This window comes from Piliocolobus tephrosceles, chromosome 10 (genome assembly GCF_002776525.5).
Source record: "Piliocolobus tephrosceles isolate RC106 chromosome 10, ASM277652v3, whole genome shotgun sequence".
Taxonomy (NCBI): domain Eukaryota; kingdom Metazoa; phylum Chordata; class Mammalia; order Primates; family Cercopithecidae; genus Piliocolobus; species Piliocolobus tephrosceles.
This window is the reverse complement of record NC_045443.1, coordinates 66,646,106-66,673,178: the sequence shown is the minus strand read 5'-3', so window position 1 is coordinate 66,673,178 and position 27,073 is coordinate 66,646,106. Positions and strand designations below refer to the sequence as shown.

At 39.5% G+C, this 27,073-nt stretch overlaps 1 protein-coding gene across 1 annotated transcript in view; it reads right to left on the bottom strand.

The window, feature by feature from the left end:
- Positions 1-26,586, bottom strand: part of YEATS4 (YEATS domain containing 4) — a 34,861-nt gene extending 8,275 nt beyond the window's left edge. The window contains exons 1-6 of the mRNA XM_023226553.1: positions 26,265-26,586; positions 23,253-23,372; positions 21,074-21,140; positions 20,890-20,984; positions 9,789-9,881; positions 9,612-9,699 (exon numbers count right to left, since the gene is read on the bottom strand). Coding sequence (XP_023082321.1) covers positions 9,612-9,699; positions 9,789-9,881; positions 20,890-20,984; positions 21,074-21,140; positions 23,253-23,372; positions 26,265-26,315 — 514 coding nt within the window. The 5' untranslated portion in view covers positions 26,316-26,586. The remainder of the gene's footprint in view (positions 1-9,611; positions 9,700-9,788; positions 9,882-20,889; positions 20,985-21,073; positions 21,141-23,252; positions 23,373-26,264) is intronic.
- Positions 26,587-27,073: the final 487 nt, after the last annotated feature.

Below are 27,073 nucleotides of genomic sequence, written 5' to 3'. Positions count from 1 at the left end.
CGTCCTCCCAACAGGAATACCAAATTTGACACGTATCTACACAAAAGAGCACCTTGATAAGAAGGAAAAATCAGGTGAATGATCACAGTACCTGGTTTTATCTTCATATCACTGAAAGAGGTGCCGAAGAGGATAGGAAAGACAGTACTGAATTTCCAACACCACCCCTCCCTCACCCCCAGCAGCGGCTGCACAGTGCAAAGAGAGAATCTGTGCACTTAAGAGACGGAGAGCACAGTGATTGGGGGACTTTGCATTAAAATACAGTGCTCCCAACACTGGGCAGAACTCAGCCAGCGCCCACAGAAAGAGTATTTACACGCCCTATCCAGAGAACTGCCCATCCCTGTGGTCAAAACTTGAGTTTTGGCAAGCCTCAAGCCTCACCCCCTTGGGATAAAATGCTCTGGGGTCCTAAATAAACTTGAAAGGCCATCTAGGCCACAAGGACTGCAACTCTTAGGCAAGGCGAGTGCTGTGCTTGACACCAGTAGACTTGGGGGACACCTGGCTTAGTGAGACACCAGCTGGGGCAGCTAAGGGTGCTTGCACCACTCCTCCCCCAGCCCCAGGCAACACAGCTCATGGCTCGGAAAGAGAGCCTCTCCCTTCCACTTGAGGAGAGGAAAGTGAAAAGACGACTTTGTCTTGCAACTTGGATAGCAGCTCAGCCACAGCAGGATAGGGCATTGGGCAGAGTTGTGAGGCCCCAGGCCTTAGCTCCCAGACATTTCCAGACACACCCTGGGCCAGAAGAGCACCCAGTGCCTTGAAAAGAAGGAACTAGTCCTGGCGGGATCCATCATCTGCTGACTAAGGAGCCTTTGGGCCCTAAATAAACAGCAGCAGCAGCAACCATGTAGTACATGCTGGGGGCCTTGGGCAAGACACAGAATATGTTGGCTTCAGATGTGACCCAGCATATTCACAGCTGTGGTGACAAGGAGAGACCTCTCTTACTTGAGAAAAGCAGAGGAAAGAGTAAAGGGGATTTTGTCTTACTTTGGTACCAACTGGGGGACTTTGTCTCAAGCTTTGGTACCAACTTCCCAATTCCAGGCCTTGGCCCGTGGATGGCATCTCTGGACCTACCTTGGCCAGAGAGGAGCCCACTGCCCTGAAGGGAAAGTCCCAGGCCTGGCAGTATTCAACACAAGCTGACTGAAGAGCCCTTGGGCCTTAAGTAAACATTGGTGGTACCCTGACAGAACTCCTTGTGGGCCTGTGGTAGTTGGTGGACACAGGGAAAGAATCACCTGCCTGGAAAAAGGGGAGGGAAGAATGGGAAGGACGCTGTCTTATAGCCTGGGTGCCAGCTTGGCCACAGTAAAACAGAGCATCAGGATTATTCCTAAGGTTTCCAACTCCAGGCCCTGGCTCCTGGACAGAATCTCGGAACCTACCTGCGGCCCGGGGAAACTCAGTGCCCTTAAGGGATGGACACAAGCCTGGTTGACTTCATCACCTGCTGATTATAGAGCCTCAGGGCCTCATGCAAACATAGGTGGTGGTCAGGCAGCAGTTACAGTGGGCCTTGGGCAAGACCCAGTGCTGTGCTGGCTTTAGGTCTGACCCAAGGCAGTCACAGTGGTGGTGGCCATAGGGGTGCTTGTGTCATCCCTCCTCAGGTACAGACAGTTCAGCACAGAAAGAGAAACTCCGTTTGTTTGGGAGAAAGTAAGGGACGAGAACAAGAGTCTCTGCCTGCTAATCCAGAGGATTCTTCTGGATCTTATCCAAGACCACCAAGGTGGTACTCTACAAATCTGCAAGAACCACAGCATTAACTGGGCCTTGGGGTATCCCTTAATGCAGATATGGCTGCAGTGACCAAAAGTTTAGATCACAACACGTAAGTTCCTTCAAACACCTGGAAAGCCTGCTCAAGGACAGGTACAAACAAGCCTAGATTGCAAAGACTACAACAAAAAACTAACTCTGCAATGCCGAGACATTGATGAATTTCAACAAGTATTAAGACCATCCAGGAAAACATGACCTCACCAAACAAGCTAAATAAGGCATCAGTGACCAATCTCTAACAGACAGAGATATGTGACCTTTCAGAAAGAGAACTCAACATAGCTGTTTTGAGGAAACTCAAAACAAATTCCAGATAACACAGAGAAAGAATTTAGAATCCTATCATATAAATTTAATAAATAAATGGAAATAATTGAGCAGAAATTCTGGAGTTGAAAACACCACTGACATATGGGAAGAATGCATCAGTCACTTAATAGCAGAATTGATCAAGCAGAACAAAGAATTAGTGGGCTTGAAGACAGGCTATTTGCAAATACACAGTGAGAGGGGACAAAAAAAAATGAAGCATATCTACAAGATCTAGAAAATAACCTAGACAAGGGGAAATCTAGGCCAGGTGCAGCAGCTCACACCTATAATCCCAGCATTTTGGGAGGCCAAGGAGGGAGGATTGCTTGAGCCCAGGAGTTTGAGACCAGCCTGGGCAACATGGCAAAACTCCATCTCCAAAAAAAAAAAAAAAATTAGCTGGGCGTGGTGGTGGCATGTGCCTGTGGGTCCCAGCTACTCAGGAAGCTGAGGTGAGAGGACTGCTTGAGCCCAGGAGGTGGAGGTTGCAGCAAGCCAAGATCATGCCACTGCACTCCAGCCTGGGTGACAAAGTCAGGCCCTGTTTCAAAATAAAAAGGTGGGGTGGGGGTAGAATCTAAGAGTTATTGACCTTAAAGAGGAGATACAGACAGGAGTAGAAAGTTTATTCAAAGGAATAATAATAGAGAACTTCCCAAACTCAGGAAAAAATATCAATATTCAAGTACAAGGTTATAGAACACCAAGGAGATTTAACACAAAGAAGACTACCCCAAGGCAGTTTATAATCAAACTCATAAATCTCAAGGATAAAGAAAGGATCCTAAAAGCAAGAGAAAAACAAAAACAAAAACAAATAACATACAATGGAGCTCTAATACATCTGGCAGTGGACTTTTCAGTGGAAACCTTACAGGCCAGTAGAGCGCGGCATGATATATTTAAAGTGCTGAAGGAAAAAAAGACTTTTGTCCTAGAATAGTATATCTGGCAAAAATAGCCTTCGAACATGGAAAAATACTTTCCCAAACAAAAGCTGAGAGATTTTATCAACACCAGAGCTGCCTTACAAGAAATGCTGAAGAGAGTTCTTCAATCTGAAAGAAAAGCACGTTAATAAGTAATGTGAAATCATCTGAAGATACAAAACTCACTGGTAAGTAAACAGAAAAACAAAGAATATTATTACATTGTAATTGCAGTTTGTAAACTATGCATGTCTTAGGTAGAAATATAAAAAGATGAACAGATCGAAAATAATAACTACAATTTTTCAAGACATAGATAGCAATAAGATAGAAACAACAAAAAGTTAAAAGTGGGGAGATGAAGTTAAAATATAAAGTGTTCATTGTTTTCTTTTTGCTTGCTTGTTTATGCAATCAGTGTTAAGCTGTCATCAGTTTAAAACAACAGGTTATAAGATATTATTTGCAAGCTTCATGGTAAGCTCAAACCTAGAAACATAAAAAAGAAACACAGAAAATAAAAAGAAATTAAAATATACCACCAGAGAAAATCACCTTCACTAAAAGGAAAACAGGAAGGAAGGAAAGAAGAAAGAGAAGACTGTCCAACAATCAGAAAAATAAAATGGTGTAAGTCCTTACTCACCAATACTAATGAATGTAAATATCAATATCAATGAATGTAAATGGACTAAAGTCTCCAATCAAAAGACACAGAGTGGCTGAATGGATGAAAAAACAAGACCCAATGACGTACTGCCTCCAAGAAACACACTTCGCCTCTAAAGACACACACAGACTGAAAATAAAGGGATGGAAAAAGATACTGCATGCAAATGAAAAAAAAAAAAAATATTGCATGCAAAACCAAAAAAAAGCAGGAATAGCAATACTGACATCAGACAAAACAGATTTTGCAAAACAAAAACGATAAAAAGAGACAGGGTCATTATATAACGATAAAGGAGTCAATTCAGCAAGAGGTTATAACAATTGTAAACATACATGCACCCAACAGTGGAGTGGTCAGATACATAAAGCAAATATTATTAGAGCTTAAGAGAGATAGACCCTAATACAATAATACCTGGAGTCTTCAACATCCAACTGTCAGCATTGAACAGATCATCCAGACAGAAAATCAACAAAAAATACCATTGGACTTAATCTGCACAATAGGCCAAATGGACCTAATAGGTATTTACAAAACATTTCATCAAATGGCTACAGAATACACATTCTTCTCCTGAGCTCATGGATCATTCTCAAGGATAAAGACCATATGTTAGGTGACAAAACAAGTCATAAAACATTTAAAACAAAAACAAATAAACAAGTAATGTGAAGTATCTTCTCTGACTATAATGGAATAAAATTAGAAATCAATAACGAGGAATTCTGGAAACTATACAAACACATGGAATTTAAACAATATGCTTCTGAATGACCAGTGGGTCAATGAAGAGATTAAGAATTGAAAAATTGGGTCAGGTTTGGAGGCTCACACCTGTAATCCCAGCACTTTGGGAGGCTGAGATGGGAGGATCACTTTAGGCCAGGAGTTCAAGACCAGCCTGGTAAACATAGCAAGATCCCCAGCTCAAAAGAAAGAAAGGAAAGGAAAAAAAAGAGAGAAAAAAAAAGGAAAGAGAGAGATAAAGGAAAAAGAAAAGAGAAAAGAAAAGAAAGGAAGGAAGGAGGAAACTGAAAAATTTATTGAAACAGATAATGGAAACACAACTCAGCAGAAGCAGTACTCAGAGGGAAATGTGTAGCTTTTAATGTCTATATCAAAATAGAGGAAAAACTTCAAATAAAAAATCTAACGATGTATTGTAAAGAATGAGAAAAGCAAGAGCAAACCAAACCCAAAGTTAGTAGAAGAAAAAAGATCAGAGCAAAGATAAATAAAATTGAAATGAAGAAAATGAAACAAGAAGTTGGTTTTCTGAAAAGATAAACAAAATTGACAAATCTTTAGCCAGATTAAGAAAAAAGAGAGAAAACTCAAATAAAATAAAGGATGAAAAAGGAGACATTAAAACTGATAGTGCAGAAACTCAAAGGATCTTTAGTGGTTACTATGAGCAATTATATGCCAATAAATTGGAAAATCTAGAAGACATGGATAAATTCCTAGACACATACAACCTACCAAGATTGAATCATGAAGAAACCCAAAACCTGAACAGACCAATAACAAGCAACAAGATTGAAGCTGTAGTAAAAAGTCAAAGAAAAGCCCAGGACCCAATGACTTCCCTGTTGAATTTTACCAAACATTTGAAGAACTAATACCAACCCTACTCAAACTATTCCAAAAAACAGAGAAAATAATACTTCCAAACTCATTCTATGAAGCCAGTATTACCCTGATACCAAAACCAAAGGCACATCAAAAAAAGAAAACCACAGGCCAATATTCTGGATGAACACTGATGCAAAAATCCATAACAAAACACTAGCAAAAAGAATTCAACAACACCTTAAAAAGATCATTCATCATGACCAAGCAGGATTTATCCCAGGGATGCAAGGACCGCTCAACATAAACAAATCAATCAATGTGATACATCATATCAACAGAATGATGGACAAAAACTATATGATCATTTCAATTGATACTGAAAAAGGATCTGATAAAATTCAGCAGAAGTGAAATTAGCCTTGTTTGTAGATGATATTATTATTATTTATTTATTTTGAGATAGTCTCACTCTGTTGCCTAGGCTGGAGTGCAGTGGCACAATCTCGGCTCATTGCAACCTCTGCCTCCCAGGTTCAAGCAATTCTCCTGCCTCTGCCACCCGAGTAGCTGGGATTACAGGCACATGCCACCACGCTCGGCTAATTTTTGTAGTTTTAGTAGAGACAGGGTTTTGCCATGTTGGCCAGGCTGGTCTTGAACTCCTGACCTCAGGTGATCCGACTGCCTTGGCATCCCAAAGTGCTGGGATTATAGGCGTGAGCCACAAGCCCAGCCTGTAGATGATATTATATTTGGAAAAACCTAAAGGCTCCACCAAAAAAGCTATTAGAGTTGATAAATTCACTGAAGTTGCAGGATACAAAATCAACATACAAAACAATCAATACCATCTCTATATGCCAACAGTGAACGATCTGAAAAAGAAATCAAGAAAGTAATCTCATTTACCAAGGTTACAAATTAAATAACTAGGAATTAACCAAAGAAGTGAAAGATATGTACAATGAGAAATATAAAACAGTAATGAAAGAAATGGAAGAGAACACACAAAAAGGAAAGATATTCCATGTTCATGAACTGGAAAATCAATACTGTTAAAATGCCCATACTTCCCAAAGCAATCTACAGATTCAATGCAATCCCTATCAAAATACAAATGACATTCTCCACAGAAATAGAAAAAAAAACCCTAAAATTTATGTGGAACCACAAAAGATCCAGAATAGCCAAAGTTATCCTCAGCAAAAAGAATAAAACTGGAGGAATCACCTGACTTCAAATTATATTACAGAACTACAGTAACCACAACAGCATGGTACTTGCAGAAAAAGAGACACATAAGCCAACGGAACAGACTAGAGAACCCAGAAACAAATAAACAAATCCACACACCTACAGGGAACTCATTTTTGACAAAGGTGCCAAGAACATACACTTGGCAGAAAAAATGGTCTCTTCAATAAATGGTGCCAGGAAATCTGGATATCCATATGTAGAAGAATGAAACTAGACTCCTATCTCTTGCCATATACAAAAATCAAATTAAAATGAAGACTAATATTTCAAACTATTAAACTACTAAAGAAAACACTGGGGAAACTCTCTAGGACATTGGACTAGGCGAAGATTTCTTATGTAATACCCTATAAACACAGGCAACCAAGGCAAAAATAGATTAACGGGATCACATCAAGTTAAAAAACTTCTGCACCACAAAGGAAACAATCAACAAAGTGAAGAGACAACACACAGAATGGGAGAAAATATCTGCAAACTACCCATCTGTCAAAGAATTAATAATCAGAATATATAAAGAGCTCAAACAACTCCTTAAGAATCTGATTTTAAAATGGGAAAAAGATCCGAATAGACATTTATCAAAAGATGACATACAAATGGCAAACAGGTAAATGAAAAGGTTCTCAACATCACTGATCATCAGAAAAATGCAAATTAAAACTACAATGAGATGTTATCTCATGCCTGTTAAAATGTCTTTTATCAAAAAAACAGGCAATAACAAATAGCAAGGATGCAGAGAAAAGGGAACCCTTATACACTGTTGGTAGGAATGTAAATTAGTAAAACCAATATGGTCAACAGTTTGGAGGTTCCTCAAAAAACTAAAAATAGAGCTATATGATCCAGCAATCCCACTGTTAGGTATATATCCAAAAGAAAATAAGTCAGTATATCAAAAAGATATCTGCACTTCCATATTTGCGTTTATTGCAGCACTATTCAAAATACCCAAGATTTGAAAGCAACCCAAGTGTCCATCAACAGATGAATGGATAAAGAAAATATGGTACATATACACAATAGAGTACTATTCAGCTATAAAAAAGGAATGAAATCCTATCATTCCAAACAACATGGATGGAACTGAAAGTCATTATGTTAAGTGAAGTAAGCCAGGGACAGAAAGATAAACATCATATATTCTCATTTATTTGTGGGAGCTAAAAATTAAAACAAGTAGGCTGGGCGCAGTGGCTCATGCCTGTAATCCCAGCACTCTGGGAGGCTGAGGTGGGTGGATTACCTGAGGTCAAGAGTTCGAGACCAGCTTGGCCAACATAGTGAAACCCTGTCTCTACTAAAAATACAAAAAAAAAAAAAATTAGCCAGGCATGATGGTACACGCCTGTAATCCCAGCTACTCGGGAGGCTGAGGCAGAAGAATCACTTGAACCTGGGAGACAGAGGTTGCAGTGAGCCGAGATCGTGCCACTGCACTCCAGCCTGGCCAACAGAGCGAGGCTCTGTCTCTTTTAAAAGAGACAGTTTAAAAACTGAACTCATGAGATAGAGAAAACAGAGTAGAATGACGGTTACCAGAGGCTGGGAAGCGTAGTGGGTAGGTGGGTGAAGGATGGCTATTGGTACAAAAAATATAAAGAATGAATAAGATTAAGTATTTGATAGCACAACAGGATGACTATAGTCAATAATAATATAATTGTACATTTAAAAGTAACTAAAAGAGTATATTTGGATTATTTGTAACAAAAAGAGTAAATGCTTGAGGTGATGGATATCTCATTTCCTGGATGTAATTTTTAGACATTGTATGCCCGTATCAAAATATCCCATGTACCCAGTGAATATATACACCTACTATATACCCACAAAATTAAACATTTTAAAGAAGTTAAATCTGATGTCATTCCTTTGCTCAAAACTCAAAAATGACTTCACATCTCAGTTTAATAATCTGAAGTCCTCATAGTTACCCACAAGTCCCTATATGACCTAGTCCCCTGTTAACCTCTCTGATCTCATCTCCCACTCCTTGTCCTCTTGTTCACTCTACTCTAGTCACACTGGACTTCTTGCTGTTTTTCAGCCATTCACTTACCCGAGGGCCTTTGTCCTCACTGCTCCCTCTACATATAACATCTTTCCCTTAGATCACTCCTTTACTCCTTTAGGTCTCCAAATGCTCAGAAAGCATTTCCTGACTGATATTTTGATATCAGTATCTAAAACTCCAATCACTTCCTCCCACCAAAGATGCTCCCTGCCCCACTTTGTCTCCGTAGCACCTAATCACTACCTTATACTTCCTTGTTCTGTTTATTTAATACCTGTTTTCCTCCCACTAGAATGTAGGGCCCATGAGGATAGGGCTTTTTGTCTGATTCGGACACTGCTCTAACCTCAGCACCTAGCACCTAGAACAATGCTTGGCATGTAACTGGTACTCATTATATATTGTAATGAATGAATGATCAAAGAAATGACTGAACAGTGACATAAATGTTAACACAGGGATGGCAAATAGGTTTCATATTAAATGCCAATCACAAATGACTGAGAATAGACGCACGGATTAATGCGTACAGGATTCTGAGACCATGTCAGCTTAGAAAGAAAATACAACATGACCGATTATCAATGTGGCATTCAGGTAGTCAATACTTGAGCATTAATCTAAAACTATGTAAAATGACATCAGCAAAAATACAAGATAAACTAATTCACAGTACATAAAAGTATAATTACGCTCTGCAAGGTCTGTCACACGGATTTTGTTAGTAAAGACTAGTCAACAGAAAATGATAGGCTAAGCAAGACTAATGGAAAACTATACTTAAATGTAATTAGGGAATAAAACAGACAAACAGTACTTCAGAGAATGTGAGAGGCTGTCTTTCACCCTTCTTGAAAGTAGGCCTACTTAGGAACAATTTAAAACATCCTTCTTACATGTTCTACTGTAATAAAAACTGTTTTTTAACACCTAAAAAACCTACCTGTATCATTTTTTTAAAGTTTAAAAGGCACTAATCATACAACCCTTACACCATTACAGAATACATTATTTTTCAGAATTAGGAATGCATGGCACTTACATTCTGTTTCATGCTTATAGGCTCCTAATGTTAGCTGACGAGATGTTGTCAATAATTGTTGCATCATTGCTGTTGGGTCTTGAAATATCTAATGGGATAGAAAGAACAAAAACCCAGTAACTTCAAAGTTATCCAACTTCAAATGCTTTTAAAACTATCATTATAAAATATTCTTACCATTTCATCATAGAACTCTGAAACCACTGTCTTTTTCCCCAGCATTGCATTGGTATCTGATTGAAACAGCTTTAGCAAATGATACAGGGTTACCTGTGAAATAAAAACAGATGTCACATCTGTGCAATGGTTTTTATCATCACAAGACACTGGCATTTTTTAAACTGAATTAGAGACTGAAGTAAGTATATACATGTCAAATTCATGATCTTGTTGCAACTGCAACTGATTGCAGCAAATCACCCAAATTTTCTGTACCTTTATTTTCCTAGTAGATATATTCATATGTACCTAACATGAATATTCTTTAGAGGCTAATGAAGAGTCTGTTGAAGAATCTCTAAAGAGGAAACTATAAAAATAACACAAGATAAAGTTATAGAAATTAAACTGAGAAATCACTAAAAGATGAATTATTTTACTTACACAAGTAGGTTGTGACAACTCCTTTTGAAGATTAGAGTTTACAAATTTACTGTGGGGAATAAAAGATTTGATACTTTCAAAAGGAATGAAAAAGTTCAGTGAGGGCAAGATAATTTTTTTGGGTATCTATAAGATTATTACATAAATGACATAATAAATAAATAAAAAGTTGGTCAGTAATAATTCACTTTGGGAAGAGCAACGTGTCTTCAAATACTTTAAAACAGGTATAGTAAGACATCAAGGGAAAAGCTTTGCAGCACAATGTGTGATTATTTTAGCAAAATAAAATCTAGTTGGGAAAACATCAGAGTTCATGTTAAAGTTCTGAAAACCAGAGACCTCAAATAATTTTTCAAAAAGTTAGTTAACATAATTGTAAGAGAATGCTATTCTCCAAAAAAGTCACGAAATAGGGAGCAAGGAAGGGTACACTGAAAAAGTCAGAAAATATAAAATTCCTTGCAACTGAATTTAAACAAGCATGATCAACTCCCCAGAAAGACAATTTAGCTCAATTAATAGAGTGTCAGATTTCCCTGGACATGGCTCAGCAAGCAGAAATATCCTACTTAAAGGACATCTTCCAGGCTCTAGATGATGCACTAACAATGTAGAAAGGGGAGGAGGGAAATGCACAGAATTTTACTAAAATAACAGTAACGACAGACAATTTGCAAAATAAGAGAGCATGAATGACATATCAAATTATTTAAAGCAAATAATTTAACAAATTACTGGAACAGACAGAAAGCAGATGAGTCTACCAAGAAGGATAATAAACAATAACAGAGAAAAACCACAACTTGAAAACTTAAGAAAACTGCCTCAGAGGTGGGAGCCAGAGCTCCCAGAAGCCCTGCAGTGCTCCAAGCTCAGAGTTGGCAAGTGTCAAAGTTAAGAACGCTATGGGGTAGCTGGGCCTCTTGACCTTCCCTTCTCTCTCCAGTCATAGACAAGAAGCATATCTACCTTTAGTACCTAGAATTTTTCTCCCCAACAATGAAGTATGAAGAAAAAATAAAGACATTTCAGATGGGCAATGGCTCTGAAAGTTTATTTCTCAGGCATCCTTTCTGAAAAAAATTCCTTCAGCAAAATGTAAAAAGGAAACTTGGAAAGGGGAAGAAAAAGGATCATCTATAATCATCACGCACTGAAAGACACTATCTGAAGTTGAGAAATCCAACATTAGGGATTTAAATATATGAAATGCATGGGAGTGAGTAATTTCTAGAGGAAATGAAAACAGGTACCTGTTAAAAAGTAGTTTTCTTGGAAAAGAGGTCAAAGATGGGATAAAGAAGACATTATGTGACCTCCCTGCAAAAGGTAAATTTTTTTTTGAGATGGGGTCTTACTATGTTGCCCAGGCTGGTCCTGAATTCCTGAGCTCAAATGATCCTCCTGCCTCAGCCTCCCAAGTAACTGGGACTACAAATGCAGGCAAAAGATATGAAGCCCTAATTCTCAGTACCTGTGGATGTGACATTATTTGGAAATAGGGTCTTTGTAGGTATAATTACGATGAAGTCATTAGGGTGGACCATAATCCAAAATGACTGGTGTCCTTCTAAGAGAAGAAGACACAGAGACCAGGGAGAAAGATAAGGCCATGTGACAATGGAGGAAGATATTAGAGATATGTTGCCAAAAGCCAAGGAACATCTGGGGCTGGAAGAAGCAAGGAAAGATGCTCCCCTAAAGGCTTTGGAAAAAACATGGCCAACACCTTGATTTTGGACTTCTAGCCTCCAGATCTGTGGGAATCAATTTCTGTTGTTTTAATCCCACAGTTTGTGGTACCAGAAAACTAATACAGAAGACTCACATTTATTTCAAAAATATTCTCTTAAAACCATATGCACATCTGACTTTTATAATTAAAAAATTCTTACAATTACATCATAAAACTGTCCTTCCCTAAATTTATTATTCAGACTTCTAGAGGCATTCATGCAGATATAGGCAATAAAAACATTTCAAGACAGATGTCTCTAATTTGAGTGCTGTTTGAAAATTCTTAGAACAATGAAACTACCTCTACTTGCCTAGAAATCCCTATTTCTAGGAATGAAAACTCAGTTTGGCATTTTGCTTTTAGAAACAACCATTCTTTTTATAGCGGCTTGATCTGTATAATAGGTTACTGGGTAACAGAAGTAAATCACAAGTTACCTTCCAACCAAGTTGTCTTTCTCATATATTTTAAATAAATCTTCATTTGACATTTTCTATAAGAGCCAACTACTGAAAAAGTATAAAGTTAAATAATACTAGAGTCTCCATCTCCCAGCGCGAGCGACACAGAAGACCGGCGATTTCTGCATTTTCAACTGAGGTACTGGGGTCATCTCACTCGGGAGTGCCGGACAATCGGTGCTGGTCAGCTGCTGCAGCCCGACCAGCGAGAGCTGAAGCAGGGCGAGGCATCGCCTCACCTGGGAAGCGCGAGGGGGAAGGGAGTCCCTTTTCCTAGCCAGGGGAACTGAGACACACAACACCTGGAAAATCGGGTAACTCCCACCCCAATACTGCGCTGTAACACCGGCACACCGGAGATTGTATCCCACACCTGGCCGGGAGGGTCCCACGCCCACGGAGCCTGTCTCCTTGCTAACACAGCAGTCTGCGGCAATCTAACCGCAAGGCAGCAGCGAGGCTGGGGGAGGGGCGCCCGCCATCGCTGAGGCTTAAGTAGGTAACTAAAGCCGCTGGGAAGCTGGAACTGGGTGGAGCTCACAGCAGCTCAAGGAAACCTGCCTGTCTCTGTAGACTGCGCCTCTGGGGACAGGGCTCACCTAAAGGAGTAGAAGCCTGTGAAACGCCAACGACTCTGTCTGACAGCTTTGAAGAGAGCAGTGGATCTCCCAACACGGAGGTTGAGATCTGAGAAGGGGCAGTCTGCCTGCTCAAGTGGGTCACTGACCCCTGAGTAGCCTAACTGGGAGACATCCCCCACTAGGGGCAGTCTGACACCCCACACCTCACAGGGTGGAGTACACCCCTGAGAGGAAGCTTCCAAAGCAAGAATCAGACAGGTGCACTCGCTGTTCAGCAATATTCTATCTTCTGCAACCTCTGCTGCTGATACCCAGGCAAACAGGGTCTGGAGTGGACCTCAAGCAATCTCCAACAGACCTATAGCTGAGGGTCCTGACAGTCAGAAGGAAACCTATCAAACAGGAAGGACACCTATATCAAAACCCCATCAGTACGTCACCATCATCAAAGACCAGTGACAGATAAAACCACAAAGATGGGGAAAAAGCAGGGCAGAAAAGCTGGAAATTCAAAAAATAAGAGCGCATCTCCTCCTGCAAAGGAGCACAGCCCATCGCCAGCAACGGATCAAAGCTGGTCAGAAAATGATTTTGATGAGATGAGAGAAGAAGGCTTCAGTCCATCAAACCTCTCAGAGCTAAAGGAGGAATTACGTACCCAGCGCAAAGAAACTAAAAATCTTGAAAAAAAAGTGGAAGAATTGACAGCTAGACTAATTAATGCAGAGAAGGTCATAAACGAAATGACAGAGATGAAAACCATGACACGAGAAATACGTGACAAATGCACAAGCTTCAGTAACCGACTCGATCAACTGGAAGAAAGAGTATCAGCGATTGAGGATCAAATGAATGAAATGAAGCGAGAAGAGAAACCAAAAGAAAAAAGAAGAAAAAGAAATGAAAAAAGCCTGCAAGAAGTATGGGATTATGTCAAAAGACCAAATCTACGTCTGATTGGGGTGCCTGAAAGTGAGGGGGAAAATGGAACCAAATTGGAAAACACTCTACAGGATATCATCCAGGAGAACTTCCCCAACCTAGCAGGCCAGGCCAACATTCAAATTCAGGAAATACAGAGAACGCCACAAAGATACTCCTCCAGAAGAGCAACTCCAAGACACATAATTGCCAGATTCACCAAAGTTGAAATGAAGGAAAAAATCTTAAGGGCAGCCAGAGAGAAAGGTCGGGTTACCCACAAAGGGAAGCCCATCAGACTGACAGCAGATCTCTCGGCAGAAACTCTACAAGCCAGAAGAGAGTGGGGGCCAATATTCAACGTTCTTAAAGAAAAGAATTTTAAACCCAGAATTTCATATCCAGCCAAACTAAGTTTCATAAGTGAAGGAGAAATAAAATTCTTTACAGATAAGCAAATGCTTAGAGATTTTGTCACCACCAGGCCTGCCTTACAAGAGACCCTGAAGGAAGCCCTAAACATGGAAAGGAACAACCGGTACCAGCCACTGCAAAAACATGCCAAAATGTAAAGACCATCGAGCCTAGGAAGAAACTGCATCAACTAATGAGCAAAATAACCAGTTAATATCATAATGGCAGGATCAAGATCACACATAACAATATTAACCTTAAATGTAAATGGACTAAATGCTCCAATTAAAAGACACAGACTGGCAAACTGGATAAAGAGTCAAGACCCATCAGTCTGCTGTCTTCAGGAGACCCATCTCACATGCAGAGACATACATAGGCTCAAAATAAAAGGATGGAGGAAGATCTACCAAGCCAATGGAGAACAAAAAAAAGCAAGGGTTGCAATCCTAGTCTCTGATAAAACAGACTTTAAACCATCAAAGATCAAAAGAGACAAAGAAGGCCATTACATAATGGTAAAGGGATCAATCCAACAGGAAGAGCTAACTATCCTAAATATATATGCACCTAATACAGGAGCACCCAGATTCATAAAGCAAGTCCTTAGAGACTTACAAAGAGACTTAGACTCCCATACAATAATAATGGGAGGCTTCAACACTCCACTGTCAACATTAGACAGATCAACGAGACAGAAAGTTAACAAGGATATCCAGGAATTGAACTCATCTCTGCACCAAGCGGACCTAATAGACATCTATAGAACTCTCCACCCCAAGTCAACAGAATATACATTCTTCTCAGCACCACATCACACTTATTCCAAAATTGACCACATAATTGGAAGTAAAGCACTCCTCAGCAAATGTAAAAGAACAGAAATTATAACAAACTGTCTCTCTGACCACAGTGCAATCAAACTAGAACTCAGGACTAAGAAATTCAATCAAAACCGCTCAACTACATGGAAACTGAACAACCTGCTCCTGAATGACTACTGGGTACATAACGAAATGAAAGCAGAAATAAAGATGTTCTTTGAATCCAATGAGAACAAAGATACAACATACCAGAATCTCTGGGACACAATTAAAGCAGTATGTAGAGGGAAATTTATAGCACTAAGTGCCCACAAGAGAAAGCAGGAAAGATCTAAAATTGACACTCTAACATCACAATTAAAAGAACTAGAGAGGCAAGAGCAAACACATTCAAAAGCTAGCAGAAAGCAAGAAATAACTAAGATCAGAGCAGAACTGAAGGAGATAGAGACACAAAAAACCCTCCAAAAAATCAATGAATCCAGGAGTTGGTTTTTTGAAAAGATCAACAAAATTGACAGACCGCTAGCAAGATTAATAAAGAAGAAAAGAGAGAGGAATCAAATAGATGCAATAAAAAATGATAAAGGGGATATCACCACTGACCCCACAGAAATACAAACTACCATCAGAGAATACTATAAACACCTCTACGCAAATCAACTAGAAAATCTAGAAGAAATGGATAATTTCCTGGACGCGTACACTCTTCCAAGACTAAACCAGGAAGAAGTTGAATCCCTGAATAGACCAATAGCAGCCTCTGAAATTGAGGCAACAATTAATAGCCTGCCCACCAAAAAAAGCCCAGGACCAGATGGATTCACAGCTGAATTCTACCAGAGGTACAAGGAGGAGCTGGTACCATTCCTTCTGAAACTATTCCAATCAATAGAAAAAGAGGGAATCCTCCCTAACTCATTTTATGAGGCCAGCATCATCCTGATACCAAAGCCTGGCAGAGACACAACAAAAAAAGAGAATTTTAGACCAATCTCCCTGATGAACATCGATGCAAAAATCCTCAATAAAATACTGGCAAACCGGATTCAGCAGCACATCAAAAAGCTTATCCACCATGATCAAGTGGGCTTCATCCCTGGGATGCAAGGCTGGTTCAACATTCGCAAATCAATCAACGTAATCCAGCATATCAACAGAACCAAAGACAAGAACCACATGATTATCTCAATAGATGCAGAAAAGGCTTTTGACAAAATTCAACAGCCCTTCATGCTAAAAACGCTCAACAAATTCGGTATTGATGGAACGTACCTCAAAATAATAAGAGCTATTTATGACAAACCCACAGCTAATATCATACTGAATGGGCAAAAACTGGAAAAGTTCCCTTTGAAAACTGGCACAAGACAGGGATGCCCTCTCTCACCACTCCTATTCAACATAGTGTTGGAAGTTCTGGCTAGGGCAATCAGGCAAGAGAAAGAAATCAAGGGTATTCAGTTAGGAAAAGAAGAAGTCAAATTGTCCCTGTTTGCAGATGACATGATTGTGTATTTAGAAAACCCCATCGTCTCAGCCCAAAATCTTCTTAAGCTGATAAGCAACTTCAGCAAAGTCTCAGGATACAAAATTAATGTGCAAAAATCACAAGCATTCTTATACACCAGTAACAGACAAGCAGAGAGCCAAATCAGGAATGAACTTCCATTCACAATTGCTTCAAAGAGAATAAAATACCTAGGAATCCAACTTACAAGGGATGTAAAGGACCTCTTCAAGGAGAACTACAAACCACTGCTCAGTGAAATCAAAGAGGACACAAACAAATGGAAGAACATACCATGCTCATGGATAGGCAGAATCAATATTGTGAAAATGGCCATACTGCCCAAGGTAATTTATAGATTCAATGCCATCCCCATCAAGCTACCAATGAGTTTCTTCACCGAATTGGAAAAAACTGCTTTAAAGTTCATATGGAACCAAAAAAGAGCCCGTATTGCCAAGACAATCCTAAGTCAAAAGGACAAAGCCGGAGGCGTCACGCTACCTGACTTCAACTATACTACAAGGCTACAGTAACCAAAACAGCATGGTACTGGTACCAAAACAGAGATATAGACCAATGGAACAGAACGGAGCCTTCAGAAATAATGCCACACATCTACAACCATCTGATCTTTGACAAACCTGACAAAAACAAGAAATGGGGAAAGGATTCCCTATTTAATAAATGGTGCTGGGAAAATTGGCTAGCCATAAGTAGAAAGCTGAAACTGGATCCTTTCCTTACTCCTTATACGAAGATTAATTCAAGATGGATTAGAGACTTAAATGTTAGACCTAATACCATAAAAACCCTAGAAGAAAATCTAGGTAGTACCATTCAGGACATAGGCATGGGCAAGGACTTCATGTCTAAAACACCAAAAGCAACGGCAGCAAAAGCCAAAATTGACAAATGGGATCTCATTAAACTAAAGAGCTTCTGCACAGCAAAAGAAACTACCATCAGAGTGAACAGGCAACCTACAGAATGGGAGAAAATTTTTGCAATCTACTCATCTGACAAAGGGCTAATTTCCAGAATCTACAAAGAACTCAAACAAATATACAAGAAAAAAACAAACAACCCCATCCAAAAGTGGGGAAAGGATATGAACAGACATTTCTCAAAAGAAGACATTCATACAGCCAACAGACACATGAAAAAATGCTCATCATCACTGGCCATCAGAGAAATGCAAATCAAAACCACAATGAGATACCATCTCACACCAGTTAGAATGGCAATCATTAAAAAATCAGGAAACAATAGGTGTTGGAGAGGATGTGGAGAAATAGGAACACTTTTACACTGTTGGTGGGATTGTAAACTAGTTCAACCATTATGGAAAACAGTATGGCGATTCCTCAAGGATCTAGAACTAGATGTACCATATGACCCAGCCATCCCACTACTGGGTATATACCCAAAGGATTATAAATTATGCTACTACAAAGACACATGCACACGTATGTTTATTGCGGCACTATTCACAATAGCAAAGACTTGGAATCAACCCAAATGTCCATCAGTGACAGACTGGATTAAGAAAATGTGGCACATATACACCATGGAATACTATGCAGCCATAAAAAAGGATGAGTTTGCGTCCTTTGTAGAGACATGGATGCAGCTGGAAACCATCATTCTTAGCAAATTATCACAAGAAGAGAAAACCAAACACCGCATGTTCTCACTCATAGGTGGGAACTGAACAATGAGCTCACTTGGACTCGGGAAGGGGAACATCACACACTGGGGCCTATCATGGGGAGGGGGGAGGGGGGAGGGATTGCATTGGGGAGTTATACCTGATATAAATGATGAATTGATGGGTGCTGACGAGTTGATGGGTGCAGCACACCAACATGGCACATGTATACATATGTAACCTGCACGTTATGCACATGTACCCTAGAACTTAAAGTATAATAAAAAAAAAAAAAAAATCCTAAAGTAAAAAAAAAAAAAAAAAAATACTAAAAAAAACTACAATATTTTTTGAGAATAAAACTGAGGCCTATGTAGATCTATATGGGAACCTATTCAATAGATTAATCACTACAGCAGTGCAATAGGTTATATTGTTTTACCTAAGAGTGACTTCAAGAGCTGTCTCATAATGAGGTTACAGGATATAATGATTTCTTTCACAGATTTATTTTCCAACTGGGGATAAGAGGTAACAGATGAGGAGACAGGGAGGTAAGGCAGCATATTCTCAAAATAAAAATGAAAACAGAGCAATCTTACAAAGTTAAAAAGAGCTTCTACTCTAGTAACATCACAGGCTGCTTCTCTCTCCCTCTCAACATCTGCTAAATTCTACGCTCTCTTTTCCCTAATAAACCATTCTCAATAAGGTCAGTGTCTCATTTTTGTATCCTTCTCAGTCCCTTAAACAATATCTTGCAAATAGCAGAGATAACATTTAATAATTTCTTGGCCGGTCATGGTGGCTCATGCCTGTAATCCCAGCACCTTGGGAGGGCAAGGCGAGAGGACTACTTGAGTCCAGGAGTTTGAGATCAGCCTGGGCAACATAGCGAGCCCCATCTCTACAGAAAATAAAAAATTAGCACAGCACGGTGGCATGCATCTGTGGTCCCATCTACTGGGGAGCCTGAGGCAGAAGGATTGTTTGAGGCCAGAAAGTGGAGGCTGCAGTGAGTCATGTTTATGCCACTGTACTCCAGCCTGGGCAGCAGAGTGTAACTCTGTCTCAAAAGAAAAAAAAAAAATTCTTGCCAAACAAAACATAACGAGTGTGTTTTCTTGAAGGACAACACGGATGGTAGGAGATCTAAAAACTTCATCACATGAAAACACGAAAAATGTTTAAATGAGCTATGGATGCTCACTCCTGAGAAAAGGAAACTAATGTAGGAATAGTTATCAGTAAAAGGTTCAGGGAAGCATAACGAAGTACAGCTTTCTTAAAACTAAAACTACCCCAACCTTGAATAGAATGTTTTACTTAGTGACATAAGTTATTTCTCCACATTGGAGATATGCAAGCCCAAACTAGATTTTCATTTGAGAGATTGCCTAAATAAATTCCTACGTAGGAAGAGAAGAGTAAGTCTACGTCAATGGGTCCCAAATCTCACTGTGCATCAAAATCACCTGGGGTGCTGGCCGCATTCCAAAACTGCTGAATCAGACTCTCCAAAAGGTGACGTCTAGGAGTGTGAATTTTTAAAAAGCACTTCACAAAAATAAATAAATAAATACACAAGCACCTCAGGTGTTTCTGATGCAGCCAGTTAGGAACTGGTTTGCTGAAAAATACTGGTCCAAGTGATATTCCGCTCCTTTAAAAATACATACACAGTTTAAAAAATATAATCTGATAATTAAAATGTAAATGTCTGGTGCTAAAAGAATGATAAGATTCTAATAAGATAAAATGGTGATGAATGTGAAAGCCTTGAAACTGGAGTTAAAACCCAGTCACATATGTGGAATGTGAGAGCCATTACTGAGTTTTGACCCTACGGGCTTAAGAAAAAAAAAGGCCTAGTAGTTTTACTCAAAAGAAAAAATACTAGAAAAAGGTATGAATGCAAACATCTGGGTTCAAAAACTAGCTCTACCATAATTAACTGAGTGTTTTTGAGCAGTGACTTGACCTCTGAGCCTTGGTATCCTGATCTCTAAAATGAGGATATCACAACCTAACAAAGTTGCTGAAGGATCAATGCAAAAGCCTGGAGGGATTTTTTTTACATTATCAAGTAACAATTTGATAAGAAGAGATCAAAAGATGAAAAAGCCAGTGGCTATAAAAATAAAGACTCATAAATAAGATATCAAATGAAGCACTAGTACTGATGACAGTTTAAAAAAGCAAAAACACTGTTTCTTAGGGTTTAACTACCAAAAACTATAAAAACCATTTTACACAGCATATGGGCTCAACTTGTTTATTACTAATACCCAAATGATAATAATAGTTTTAAGTATTTTTGCTGCAATAATCATCTGATTTCCATGGTTTCTTTCCAATATATGTTCATATTATATGTTTTCTTTCCATACTTGAAAAAAAAGGATTTTGAAAGGCACTACATTTAAAAATGAAAAACTTAACTCATGGCAAGATACATTGTACCATAAATTTACATAAAACACATCTGAATGAACCCTATTCATTAAGTATATTGCATTTTCATATTTACGAAGAAATCTATTTTATATTTACAAAGATTAATGCTACTCACAGGTCTTTCATTAGGGTCAATGAAAAATATTTTGATGATTATTTCGAATTCACCCCATCCTGTTTCAGTAATTTCATATGGAGGTTTAGTAACAACTAAAGACAGAAAAAAATAGTAAATTATCGGTTTAGTTTCCTAGCCATTTTTAACTTTGGATATTGTGAATCAAAAGACTATACTGTACCTCTTAAAGGATTGCCATAGCTTTCATGTAATTTAAACTGGATTTTCTTCACATATGCTGACATATCCTAAAATATAAGGAATTAGTTTTATGATCTACAAATGAAAACTAGGAGAAAAAATACACTGAGCATATTATATACTTAATTTTATAAAAAACATACTTCCCTTCAAATTTTATGGAATCTAATTTTCTAAAAAATATGAATTATACCTGCGAAGCTATTTTGCTTTTTTTAAAAAACAAAAACAAAGGAAGGCTGTGTTGAATTCTTTCATAATTTGTAATATATAGAAATACATGTCCCAAATTCACTTTTTTTTGGCAAATCTTGTTTTCATAAACCTCTATAGATAATATTCTAAATCAATTTTGATTTTTTTCATTAAAACAACAGTACATATTTGGTACTATTACAGAAATATAAGGCAAATCTATAGTCAATTTCAAAGAACAAAATTATATCACATAGGCCGGGCACGGTGGCTCACGCCTGTAATCCCAGCACTTTGCGAGGCCAAGGCAGGTGGATCACCTGAGGTCAGGAGTTCGAGACCAGCCTGGCCAACATGGTGAAACTCCATCTCTACTAAAAATACAAAAAATTAGCCGAGCATGGCGGTGGGCGCCTGTAATCCCAGCTACTCAGGAGGCTGAGGCAGGAGAATCGCTTGAACCCAGGAGGCGGAGGTTGCAGTAAGCCGAGATCACGCCATTGCATTCTAGCCTGGGCAACAAGAGAGAAACTCCATCTCAAACAAACAAACAAACAAACAAGCAAACAAAAAATTACATTACATAAAGCTAAGGACAACTAATTTAAAGCAATCTAAGACTGTTGAGTACAAAAACTCCTCATTTTCTTAACTTTATTTTAAAGTACAGAAGTATATTCATTAGTTATGGCAAATAAAAGGGCTTCTGTTGGCGAAGGTGGCTTTTAAAACATATAATTCATCATAGAAGAATAAAAAATGCAAAGCAATAAGTCACATTCAATAGTAATGTTTATTAACCTTTTAATTTACTTTTAGGAATTTTTAAATTACTTATATCTACATTCATATCTAACTTTATTATTTAAAAAACAAACTGGAATCTTACCATAATGATATCTTTTTTTTTTCTGTAGAGATGGAGTCTTACTATGTTCCCAGTCTGGTCTCAAACTCCTGGGCTCAAGCGATTCTCCCGCTTGGGCCTCCCAAAGTGCTGAGATTACAGGAATGAAACATTTTGCCTAGCCAGTGATTTTTAGTTATATTTACAGAGTCTCATAAGAATCACTACAATTTTAGAACATTTTTATCACACAAAAGAAAGCCATATCCATTAGCACTTACCTCAATACTCCTTCTGCCCCACCCACTAGCAACCACTTATCTATTTTCTTTGTCTATGGATTTGACCCTTCTGGACATTTCATATAAATAAAAGCATATAATATGTGGCCTTTTTTATATCTGGCTTCTTTTACTTAGCATAATGCTTTCAAGTTTCATCTATGTAGTAGCATCTTTATCAGTACTTTACTTTTTATTGCCTGATAATATTCAATTGTATGGATATACCACATTTTATTTATCCATTCATCAGTTGATAGATGAATTGTTTCCACTTTTTGGCCATTATGAATTACACTGGTATCAATACTCATATGCAAATTTTTGGGTGGACTTTGAAGGGTTTTAAATGGAGGAATAATTTACTCACTCAATAAATATCAGTTAAATACCTACTATATACTGGCTCTGTTCCAGGCATTAAAGACTCCACAGTGAAACAAAATTACTAGCAATCGGATGACACAGCAGAGCTGTCTTTCACATATTTTGATGGTCTTATTACCCCATTATAACTTTAAGGATTAGCTGCTTATTCCTGAAACTTCTGATTAAATACTATGTTAACTTGAGACATGATGTTAGGAAGATGTACTGTATTTATAGCATAATAATTCTTATCTGAATTTTAATTAGGAAACATTTTTGGAAAATTGAATTCCAGTATCATATGAAGATGACGGTTCTCTATTTTTTCAAAAACTTTTTGACAACATTCCTACAATGGACCAATTTTATAATCAGAAAGTTACTATAAAAAACTACAGGTTGTCTTTAAGCAAAACAAATTACAGACAACTTTAAGCAAAATGGTTACAGAAAAAACAAGTGCCTACCTCATTTCTATATGGTTTTACATATACTGTCCACTGATGAGTGTGCCCATCTTCTTCTCTTTTCTTTCCAAAATACCGAGCAACATTACCATAAACTATTGGTTTAACGATAGTAACACCCTAAAAGAAAAATAATTTTAAAATAAATGAATATTGTACCATTAGCTAAATAAGCAGAATAAGAGCTCTGAAAACTTGTTTTAAAGAATGGCAGTCTAACAATCTATAGTTTGCTTATAAAATGGATTTCTCTCAAATCAATTTCAGACACTTATCCTCATTTCATATTAACACAAAAAACACCAGAATAATTACAATGCTCCCTCTTTGAAAATGCTTTTATTTAAATTACCACGTAAAGCGTTTTGAGTTTTGTTAAAAGAAATGCAAAAGGCCTTTTACTTAAACACCTGAAAGCTAGGCATTGAAATAAAAATTGCCAATTCTGACTGGCATCACCTGTGGTAATGTCCTTATCACCCAATCTGTGGCAGTGTTTCCCAAAGTATAGTGTAAATATTAAGAGTAATTTGTGAGAGGTAGAATAAAGGTCAAACATTTTTCACTTTTTTACTTACGTGTTTAATCAGTATTAAAAATAATAATAACTGTAACTAGAAATTAAAACCTACAATTTCACCAAGACGGGTGGATCACCTGAGGTCAGGGGTTCAAGACCAGCCTGGCCCACATGGTGAAACACTGTCTCTACTAAAAATACAAAAATTAGCTGGGTGTGGTGGTGTGCATCTGTAATCCCAGCTACTTGAAAAGCTGAAGCAGGAGAATTGCTTGAACCTGGGAGGCGGAGGTTGCAGTGAGCTGAGATCATACCATTGCACTCCAGCCTGGGCGACACAGCAAGACTCTGTCTTCAAAAACAAAAAAACACCACCCTACAATTTCAAAAACATTAACGTTTAGAAAAAGGCATATAAAAAATAAATTGATTTAAATGTAAATGTTACAATAAATATTACAGTTGAATTCAGACATGGCAAAAATGGCCAAGTGTCACTTGGATGACTGAAGCTTGTTAAATAACGGCTGATGACATGTTTGCTACATTTATCCTTAGTTTAATATACATATTTCTTATACCTGATAAGTGCAAAGGCAATGAGTATTGACAGATTATGACGGAAAGATAAAAAAATTTCAATTTAAGTGAAAATATTGAATGTTTCACATGAATCTGAAACCAATGGCTCCGTTACAGAAATGTATCTGAAGGACAAAGAGCAAGATTTTCCACATGTGAAAAGTGCTGAGTGAGTGTAACCAACAACAATAAGAAATGAAGAAAAGCGGCCAGGCACGGTGGCTCACGCCTGTAATCCCAGCACTTTGGGAGGCCGAGGCGGGCGGATCACCTGAGGTCAGGAGTTCGAGACCAGCCTGACCAACACGGTGAAGCCCCTGTCTCTACTAAAAATACAAAATTAGCCAGGCATGGTGGCGCATGCCTGTAATCCCAGCTATTCAGGAGGCTGAGGCAGGGGAATCGCTTGTATCCATGAGGTGGAGGTTGCGGTGAGCCGAGATCGCGCCATTGCACTCCAGCCTGGGCAACAAGAGCAACACTTGGTCTCAAAAAGAAAAAAAAAAAGACACAGCTAAGTATTTTTAAAACCTACTAATTATTATGATTATTTTTTGAAGAAACAGAGTCTTGCTCTGTCGCCTAGGCTAGAGTGCAGTGGCGCCATCTCAGCTCACTGCAACCTCCGCCTCCCAGGTTCAAGCAACTCTCCTGCCTCAGCCTCCCGAGTAGCTGGGATTACAGGCGCCCTCCACCGCGCCTGGCTAATTTTTGTAGTTTTAGTAAAGACAGGGTTTCACCATGTTGACCAGCCTGGTCTCAAAACTCCTTATCTCAGGTGATCCACCCACCTCGGCCTCCCAAAGTGCTGGGATTACAGGCGTGAGCCACCGCGCCCGGCTGTGGTTGATTCTTTTTAAAGAAAAATTTCCTTTCCTCTATAAATAAAAATCAGACGGCGTACAAACAGTTGTTTTATCAGGAGCCAGTGGGCCCTGGCTTAAAAATCAACGTGCAGGGCCGGATGCGGTGGCTCACACCTGTAATCCCACCACTTTGGAAGGCCGAGGTGGGTGGATCACGTGAGGTCAGAAGTTCAAGACCAGGCTGTCAACATGGTGAAACCCTGTCTTTACTAAATATACAAAAATTAGCCGGGCGTGGTGGCGGGCGCCTGTGATCCCAGCTACTTGGGGGGCTGAGGCAGGAGAATCGCTTGAACCCGAGAGGCGGAGGTTGCGGTGAGCCGAGATCGCGCCGTTGCGCTCCAGCCAGGGCAACAAGAGCAACACTTCGTCTCAAAAAAAAAAAAAAAAAAAAAAAAAAAAAAAATTAACGTGCCAGGGGATGTGTGAGGGAAATGTCACAATGTCAAACATTACGCTAGGCTCTATGATAATTTCATTAAAAACAAAAGAAGCTGACATTTACTGAATGTTCCCCATGTGCCAGGCAGTGTTATGCCCTTGCTTTGGGGCTTTCTGAACACCATGAACTCCGGCAAATTTTCTTAGCTTTCGTATGCCTCGGTGCCTCAGTTACCGCACTTGGAAATACTGTGGGTAAGCGCTCAGCGACTGCTGGCTACAGTTATTGTTATCCTCACACCAGGGAGGTGGCGTCACCGCTTTACCAATAACCTAGATTGGCAGCGAATGTGCACCAAGCTGAGCTTTCCCTGCCCTCGGACTCGCACGTTTCCTCGGCAGCCACGTCCAGGTTTCCCCAAGCCACCACTGATTTGTTTGGTTTTTGGCGGGGATGGGAGTTGGCAGTGACGCGAGGAAGTTGGGGCCCAATGAACGCCGTTTTTTGACTCAATGACTCTGACTCGCTCTCCGCCTTGAAACCACGGTTCAAACCTGAGGACAGAAGGCGCGAAAGGAAACCCACTGTGACCTCCCCGCGCCGCTCAGGGAGGAGCCGGGGCGGGAGAGCCACCCCGGAAGAGGGGCGGTCCGGGCACTGACCTTTACTCTCCCGCCGGAGTCAGGCCCAAATTCGGCCATTCTCTTGAACATATTGTCCCACGGAAGAAGCCGCCGCCGCCAGGGAAAGAGACCGGGGCTGGCGGGGTCGCCGCTCCCCTCAGAGGCCGCGCTCCTCTCGCGCGGGCCCAGGCGGAGGGTTTCTGGCCGAGGGAGGGCGAGTTACTAAGGCTCGTAACGCTGACTAACCGTCAACTCCTCAGGCCGACAGTGCTCCCGAAGGCCATTCAGCCCCGCGCAGGTGGAGAGCGCAGCGGAAGGAGGGGCGACGGCGGCACCGTGCGCAGGCGCAACGGGTTCGCGTGTGCCCACGCAGTGTACACTGCGCACGCGCCTGGCGGCTGCAGTCACATCATAAGACCAGTCCAGGAGTTCCAAACCAAAAAAAAAATGAAAGGAAGGAAATAATAAATGAGTTCAGAAAGTTGTCCAGATGTTAAGGATATGAGTTTCCACATTGAAAGATCCTACCAAGCACCCAGCACAAATATTAAAGCATCCATGTCAAGGCATATCGTTGTGAATTTTCCGAACATCGAGGATAAAGAGATCCCACACCCTTCCAGGTTATAAAGACTGTGGAATCAGAGTGGCTTCAGATTGCTCAGGTAGATTCTAGGAAGCCATACGGTACTGTCTTCAAAACTCTGAGGGAAAATTACTTCCGATTTAGTCTTCAATACTCATCCAACTACCAATCGAGTGTGTGAATAGTTTCAGACGTGCTAAATCACTACACATAAAAAATAGTACCTATCTTACTTTTCTCAGTACTTCCAGGAAGATCCTGT